Raw genomic sequence first — 7,705 nt, forward strand, 5'->3', positions numbered from 1 at the left:
TGGGATCTAGAGGGACCAAGCTGTTGGGATTGGGGAGCAGTCTCACCCAGACTATTGCCCCAGTCAGACCCCCAGGAGGCCTCACCACCCTCCCTGTTCGGGGCCAGGACCCCAGAGAACCCAGGACAGGAATCCCTCTGGCCCCTGTGCTGCTGTTCTGGTTGGGAGCCCGCACGTGAGTGTGTAAGGGAGACCAAGTGTGTAGGTGACGGGATGGTGGACACGGGCCTGGGGTGTGTGGGATGCTGGGTGGGGCAGTGTGTGTGAGCATTGGCCTTGTGCAGTGTGGAAAGTGGGGGTATATGTGAGTGGTTTTGAAGTGTGGTGTTGGGGGGCAGGCGGGTTAGTGTGGGTTAGGGGAACGTGCAGAGACTGAGTGGAAGTGCAGGGGAGTGTGAATGCCACACAGTGGGGGGGAGAATCAAATCATGTCGACAGCCATTTACTGAGCACCAACCCTATACACAGCCCCAGGCCAGGCAGAAAGCCAGGGTGCCCCCAAGATCTGGCAGGGGTAAGGGTGTCCAGGCTGCATGTGTGTATATGTGTTCCTTTCTTTTGCCCCCCTCTTTACGAACCTCATTGGGCTTCTGCACAACCCAAGATCTCCCCCAGAATCAGCCCCTTGGGAGGCAGAGGGAGGAAGAAAAGTGGGGATCCTCCTTGCCTAGACATGGTTGGCCAGCCCCTACCCCAGTGCCCTGCCTGCTAAGCCCCTTTGCCATTGCCTGACCCAGGGGAGGGAGGGGGCAATCTGAGTGAGGAGGGGAGAAGGCTTTGGCTGGGTCTGGTTTCTGGTCTTCCCAGAGGCAGGCAGGGGCCGTGCTCTACCTACACCCTGGTAAAGGTGACCCCTGCCAGTTGCCAGTGGCCATAGCACATTCCTGTGCCACAAAGACAGAATGAGGAGCTCCAGAAACTCTCCATCCAAAGGCAGCCTCTGTGACTGGAGCAAGGAGTCTGGATTCTTGCTTTTCCTCTGCCCTCTTGCCTCTCCCTGGGGGTAAGGGCGCTGAGCTAGGACTCCAACCTCAGGGACTTGGGTGACCTGTAACTTCTTTTGATACTAAGAACTATTTTAAGGTAGGAGGGTGCCAAGGGACATTCTTAATAAACCAATTCTCAGACTCACCTACCCTTTTCCAGCTCATTTGTGTAAGTAGGGTGGGCTGGAGGGAAGAAGACAGAGCTGGCTGGAGGCAACAGGCAGATGGCGTCTCTACCTAGGCCCATGGGAGTGGGGATGGCAAGGACCAGATTCAGGGCAACAGCAGATCTGGATGGAGCTCCCGTCCCGCTCGTAGTGGGGGCTGGGAGAGGGAGCTGGTGCCTGTTCTTCCCCGCTGACTTCCCTTGGCCTTTGTGCCTGGATTGTAGCACCAGCCCCTGCAAGCTCTCCTAATTATCCCCCTTCTCCTCCCCTTCTGGGCTCCACTAAGCTCCACTATTATTTATTTGTTCCTAACCTTTTTGAGCTTCACCTGCAAACAGGGTAACAGGACCTGCTGCCGAGTGTGAGGACTGAGTGGGCCTAGCAGGTGCCTGGCACACAGCAGAGGCTGAATGAGTTTCCTCTGACCCTGGCTTTCCTTAGTTTGGGAAAAATGAAGCGTCCTACCTTCATGGAAGCTTCTGGAAAAAAGGCCAGGGTTGATGCCTCCCATACGCCCACAACACAAGAGAGAGCTCTGGGCCCTTGTTGCTTCCCAGGAGAGCCACAGACTGCACTTACACCAACCAGCATGGACTTATTTCTTTATTAGGTGCCACCTCAGATAACAGGGCATCTAGGTGGGGGAGGGCCGCCGGCACTGTGCGCACTGGGGCCTCACACCCCCACCTTCTTCTGGGCCCAGGCGAAGAAGATGCCCTTGACGTCATCTACGCCTGTCCGAAGGTGGGAAGGCATGATGTAGGTGCGCAGGTCCCTCACCTCATAGCTGCTACGCAGCAGGGCCTCCCTCACCTCCTCCTCACGCACTGGCACCACTGCCAGCCTGGCCTCCCCAGCCAGGTACCATGACTCCTCCAGGGCCCCGATGAGGAGGAGGTGCCCCCCAGGCCTCAGCAGTGTGGTGATGTGGTCCAGGGCCCGCTGGAAGCTGGCAAGGTCCGGACTCACAGCCTCTAGGCAGAAGGCGGAGACCAGGGCATCGGCAGGCAGGGGCGCCAGGCTCCCAGCGCCCAGGGGCTGGGGCTGGTGCACGTCGATGGGCAGGATCCGCTTCACCCTGGCTCGCAGCTGGCACTCCTTCTCTTGGCAGGACTCACTGTTTGACTCAGAAGGCAGAGTCAGGACCAGGGCTCTGGACTGCCCACACCCAGTTCTCTGTTGCCTCCCACCAGCCACTCCGTGGGAAACCCCCTGCCCAACCCTCATCCCCCCCGCCCTTACCCCTTGCCCTCGATGAGACAGACATGCCGGCTGTACACGCTCCAGTCGAAGGCCCCAGGCTCGTCTCGCAGCCAGAGCCCCAGCTCCTGGCGGTTCACCTCCAAGAAATCTGTCATGGTGATGTCCTCAAAGTGGGCGCAGGCGCTGAGCAGCTGGTATATAGTGGGGCCTGAACCAATGTCAATGAGGGTGCGTCCAGACACCTCACCTGGGTGGGGCAGAGGAAGCAGGTCCTGGTGCTAGGCCTGTGCCTGCAGCCCCCAGCCTCAGTCACGGCCTCCCTTACCTGCGGCTTCTTCCCCCTCTCTCTGTTCCTTCTCCCCCTGGAAGGGTGTCTCTATCCGGGAAAAGCATTGGCTCTGGAGTTAGACTAACCAGGGTCTGAGTCCGGCTCCAACATCTGCTGACTTTTACCTGGGGAAATGAACTTAACCTCTCTGTGACTCAGGTTCCACAACTCTAAACTCTAGTCACCTACCAGTAGGATTAAGTGGGGGAAATCTCAGGTGCCTGGCAGCTTCTCTCCTCCGCCTTTGCCCCTCATTCTGCATTCCCCACCTCACTTCTCAATTCTGAGTGTTCTCCCCTCCCGACCCTCTCTCCCCACGACTCTCTCCTCTCCCTCTCACGTGAGGGACGCTGCTCCTCTTCCTCTTCTGTTTTCACCTCTTAACTACCTATCCCCGTCCGGCTCTCGCGTGCGCGCCCCTTTGGCTCCCTGATGCCTTCTTGTCCTGTTTCCCCGCGCTCACCGGTGGCGAAGGTCTGCGCCAAGCAGCGCAGCTTCCAAGGCCCGACGCCGTCGGGGCTGCTCAGGTCCCCCCGAGGGGGCGCGTAGTTGTTGCGGAGGTAGGCGCGGGGCTCGAAGCGCTGGTAGGCCGAGGCGACTGCCGCCCGGCCCGGGTCTGAGTCGGGGGCCGCGCCCGCAGCATGACTCAGGTCTGTCCCGCTCATGCTGCTGCCGCGGCCGCCCTTGTCCCCCGCTCGCCTTTATCTGCGGCCGGACCCCCGCCCCGACCTCTCCGCTGCGGGGGCGGCGGCTGAGCGATGAGCCGCCCGGGGCCACGCGCGCTGCGTTTCCCCTACCCCATCCATCTCCGTTAGTGTCGGAGCAGCAGACACACGGGGGGAGCATCCGTCCCCGCCCCCGCTCCACAGTTGCTCCCGGCTGCCCTCCACCCTTTGCCTCACCTGCCCTGGTCCAAGGCCAGCTCCCGCGCCCTGCCCCTCAGCTTCGTACCCCCAGACTCCTTAGACCCCTGCGTCAGCCAGTCCCAGCTCCTCCCTGTAGCTCTTCTCCAGCTCCGGCAGCCATTCACCCCTTTTGCCTGGCACCCTTCCCTTCTTTTTTGCCAGGGTTCAAGCTAGCCCTTTCCCCCGTTCCCAGCTCCCAGCGCCAGGGACATCTCTGGGACACCCTGTCCAACATCCACTCCCCTTCCTTAGTGAGGTCACCCCAACTCCCCTTCTCTGCCTCTCCTCTAGGCCTCTCTTTCGTCCCCGTCCTCCAGCGTTCCCCCCGCCCCCCGCCCGACTCCAGAAAGGACAGTCCGTTCTGGCCTCCGCCAAGGTCGCCCCGGGGCCCCAGAGCAGAGCTCCGGCCCCGCCCGTCAGATGGCAGCGACGATAGGGCAGGCGAGCAGGGATAAAGCACTTAGCAGACGGAACAGCCCGGGCCTCCCCTGCGGGCCCTGCAGGCTCCCAGCCGCGTATCTGGGGGCCGCCGAGGGCGGAAGGCTCGGGACGTTCCCGTCATGTCTGGGCCGAGGGACCCAGGTGAGGACGGAAGGGCGCGGGGCGCATTCTCCAGGCTGCCAGGGGTACCAGGGGACGCGATCCGAGCCTTCGGGCGCCAAGGGATTAGGTGTGTCGCCTGGTCTGGAGTCTGACCCTTCTCATCTCCCAGCCCACACTCCAGCCCCCTCTGGGGGAGCAGGGCCAGGGCAGGCCTGCAGATTGCTTGGCACTCCAGGTACCAGGCTGTCAAGATGCCAGGGTCTCCCTTCCTATCCTCCCAAATGGGAAGTGGATTCTGCGGGGCCATCTCCATGGTCTTACTGGAGTGGGACCCTCCTCTGGCTAAGTCTAGTGCCTCTCGGCCCTGGGTAGGCTACCAGCCCCTGGCCTCCTCTGTGCCACACCCTTACCCCCACCTTGTCCTAAAGGGGAAGTGTCTTCTTGTTGGGCCAGGCAGCCAGGTTGGGACATGAGTCACCACAACAGCTGCAGGGGTCACAGACAGGAACCTGACCCCCCCCCCCCACACACACACACCCTACCCCCAAGAACCCACCTTGGGCTCCCAGGGCAGGGAGGGTGGAACACCTGACCCCAGCCAAGGATTGATTCTGTCTGGATTCAGAACCAAGAGAGAGGTCAGCCTTGGGGTCCCTGACCCCATCCGCACCCTGAGGCACAGCTAAGGACAGTCCTGGTGCCAGCCCCCTCCGTATTCTTCGTGAGGTCATTTAAACAAACCCTGGATGCCAACTGGCCTCCTGGGCACTGCCCAGTGCCAGGGGACTGGACACAGAGGCCAGGACTTCAGAGCAGAGTCAGGGGGACTGGACGGACAGCCACCCTGTTTATAGCTCTGTCCCTGCAACCCTCCCCCCCACCCCCGGGAGCATGGGGTGACCCACTAGCTCTGCCATATTTAGCTCAGATGCAGGGCCTGTTCCCAGAAGTGAGCATGGGGGGGACACCAACGGGTGGGCCCCTCAACCACCAGGAAAGAGACGAAACTCTGGCATGTGATTGAGCATTTATTGCAGCGCTAACAGAGGGTGCTGGGGGCTCCACCTTGCTTCTGCCCTCTTCACGTCCCCCTCCCTCCGGTCTTCTCCAGGCCTCCTTCCCTGAGCATTCCAGATCCCCTTATGCTTTTTCTTCATCCTTCTCTGAAGCTGAAATCTGGACTGGGGTCACTCCTCTCAGGGACCTCTTACCCTCACCAGCATTTTCTGCCTTTCCTCCTGGGGGTACTCGGCTGTGCTGGGCCCCAGCTCTCCACCCTTAGTGCCCACCGTCTTTGCTCCCTCCCTGTGGGAACTCAGGAGACACAGGCATCCTGGCCTCTGGCTCCCACCTCCCCTAGCCCCCAACTCTGGGCAAACTACAAAGCTTCCATGGCCAGCAGCTCCCCTCCGTGGTCCTAGCCAGGAAGGGCCCAGCCCAGGGCAGGCACTGTGGAGCCCAAGTCACTGGCCCTCTCAGCCTCTCTGTGCTTCCTGGGACATGGAGCGAGACAGGGTGCGGCACTGGGCGCCGAGCTTGCTGACAGGCACCACAGGGGGCAGCTGCTTGGTGATCTCGGCCACGTCCTGGCGGTCCACACACTGGCCACCCAGGGCTGCTTCCAGTGCCAGCAGCTCCCGCAGCTGGACAGGGGTGTCCTTGTGTTCCTCCTTGGTGGCGCCCACCTTGGCAGGGGTGAAGATGGGCAGCGGCAGCATCCGCTGGTAGGGCAGCTGGTACTCCTGCAGCCCGCGGCCCAGGATGCCCATCCGCATCACCAGCCAGGGGGAACGCTGCACCAGTGCCTGGCACTGCCCCTGCCGGTGGTAGGTCTCCCGCCACTGGGCATCCTCCTCGTGCAGGGAGCAACTGGGAAGGAGAGGGGAAGGGGACACTGAACTCCTGAGAGCTGTTGCCCTCCAGTCACACACTGAGTGGCAGGGCCCCCTAGGACTGCCAGGACCTGGGGTGCTGGAGGGGTGACTCCACTTTGCTCCCCCCAGCGGGAACTCTCCTGGCCCCCACCCCCCGAAACTTCTCCTGGGCTTTGTGCTCTGGCCTCATAAGGCTCAGGAAGGGTGCTCTAGGGGAGGGGAGGAGGGACGCCCAGCTGGCCAGCACTCACCCCTCCTCAGGCCGTGTGGACAGTGTCAGATCCTTCCACTCAGCCCAGAAGGCCTCTCGGCGCTCACAGTTCTCCTCGGACACCTGGCAGCTCAGCTCTGAAGTGGCCATGATGACCGCTCACTCGCTCTGGGCTCTGTTCCCCCCAGGCCCTTTAAATAGCCCCCTCCTCCCCCTCCTCCAGGGGCTATTTTCAGGCCCTCTGGCGTCAGATGCTATAAGCAGAGCCAAGACTCACTGCTGGGGGACTCTGGGCCCAGGGCGGGGCTTGGGGTACCTGGACTCTGGCTGCCCCCAGGTCAGAGGTCAGCTTCTGAAGAGGTCAAGATGCTCCCGTGGGGGCGGGGGTCCTCAGCGCGACACCTCCCGGTGTCTGACACTCCTCAGACACCGTCTGGGACCAGGCACGTGCCCAGCCTCGTGCCACCTTGGCACTTGCCCTCTGCCCCACCCCTTCCCCTAACCCAGGGAGGACAGCGGCTTGTCTGTAAACAGAGCAGGAAACAGCAGGAACCAGGCCCCCTCTGGGCTCTGTACCAGGCCATCGTGTCCTTCCCCACTGCCTGGGCTCAAGGGCATAGCCCCTGACCATCCCCTCAACAAGAAGGGACAGTGCCGCCACGTCCTCGGGCATCTGCACCTGAAGGCCTGGCCCCCGACCACCACCTCACCAGCAGGGGCAACGGAAGTTAATTCCACACGTGGGATCCTGGACGCCAACCTTTGCCAGGTGTTCTCCTTTCCCGTCGGGCCAGTAGGGTGGGGGGAGCAGATGTGGCAGGTGGCCCCAGCTCTACCCCAACACCTCAGGTGGGGTGAGATGGGAATCCAGGGGCTCCAGGGAGTGGCAACCAGATCTGGCTCTAGCCCCAAAGCAGCCATAAATAGGCTATGTGACTATGGGTCAGCTTCTAGCCCTCTCTGGGCCTCATTTTGCCCCCTTTCTGTTCACAATGGCCTTACCAGAAGAGTTCTGGGTCCTGCCAGCTCCAGGGTGCCACTGGGCAGGACCTGGCTCTCATCCCCAGGGAGCAGGCCAGTAGGAGGGCTGCCAGGACAGCCCAGCACCGAGAGCAGCGGCGCGTGCTGCTGGAAGCTGGCACACAGGGTGGAGGGCATGGGGGAGGAGGAATGAGGGCGTCACTGAGCGGACAAAGCAAAGGGCACCAGGAGAGGCAGGGACGGGAGCTGAGATGAGAACCTAGCGGTAAGGCCCTGGGCACCCACCTGGGGCAGAACTGCATCCTCTTGATTACTGAGCACTACACCTGATTCTTGGTGTCTGTTAACCTTACAAAAGCTTTTATAAAGTAGGGAATGGAGGCTCAGAGAGGTAGATTTGCCCAGGGTCGCACACCTAGCCAGGACCAAGAGGAGACCCCGCCCCCACCCCTGGCTCTAAGCAAGTCAGCTCCTCGGGAAGCCTGAAGGCAGGGAGGGAGGAGGGCA

The 7,705-nt window shown here is 61.8% G+C and overlaps 2 protein-coding genes across 2 annotated transcripts; both read right to left on the minus strand.

Annotated features, from left to right (window-relative positions):
• Nucleotides 1-1,747: 1,747 nt before the first annotated feature.
• PNMT (phenylethanolamine N-methyltransferase) lies at nt 1,748-3,919 on the minus strand. The gene is made up of 3 exons (XM_061175626.1): nt 3,148-3,919; nt 2,396-2,603; nt 1,748-2,270 (listed from the first exon to the last, which is right to left on the minus strand). Exons 1-3 carry the CDS (start codon nt 3,347-3,349, stop codon nt 1,829-1,831), a joined length of 852 nt encoding a protein of 283 aa, XP_061031609.1. The 5' UTR covers nt 3,350-3,919; the 3' UTR covers nt 1,748-1,828.
• Nucleotides 3,920-5,147: 1,228 nt separating this feature from the next.
• On the minus strand, nt 5,148-7,221 carry TCAP (titin-cap). The gene is made up of 2 exons (XM_061174654.1): nt 6,258-7,221; nt 5,148-6,001 (listed from the first exon to the last, which is right to left on the minus strand). Exons 1-2 carry the CDS (start codon nt 6,365-6,367, stop codon nt 5,608-5,610), a joined length of 504 nt encoding a protein of 167 aa, XP_061030637.1. The 5' UTR covers nt 6,368-7,221; the 3' UTR covers nt 5,148-5,607.
• Nucleotides 7,222-7,705: the final 484 nt, after the last annotated feature.

The sequence above is a fragment of the Eubalaena glacialis genome, chromosome 19 (genome assembly GCF_028564815.1).
Source record: "Eubalaena glacialis isolate mEubGla1 chromosome 19, mEubGla1.1.hap2.+ XY, whole genome shotgun sequence".
NCBI lineage: Eukaryota > Metazoa > Chordata > Mammalia > Artiodactyla > Balaenidae > Eubalaena > Eubalaena glacialis.

Bases quoted from the DNA above. Each gene is read 5' to 3' on its own strand.
- TCAP (XM_061174654.1), bottom strand. From the start codon at position 6,367: ATGGCCACTTCAGAGCTGAGCTGCCAGGTGTCCGAGGAGAACTGTGAG. The intron at 6,002-6,257 runs GTGAGTGCTGGC...TCTCCTTCCCAG, and splicing joins TCCACACGGCCTGAGGAGGG to TTGCTCCCTGCACGAGGAGG.
- PNMT (XM_061175626.1), bottom strand. From the start codon at position 3,349: ATGAGCGGGACAGACCTGAGTCATGCTGCGGGCGCGGCCCCCGACTCA. The intron at 2,604-3,147 runs GTGAGCGCGGGG...TGCCCCACCCAG, and splicing joins GGCGCAGACCTTCGCCACCG to GTGAGGTGTCTGGACGCACC. The intron at 2,271-2,395 runs GTAAGGGCGGGG...TGAGTCAAACAG, and splicing joins TGTCTCATCGAGGGCAAGGG to TGAGTCCTGCCAAGAGAAGG.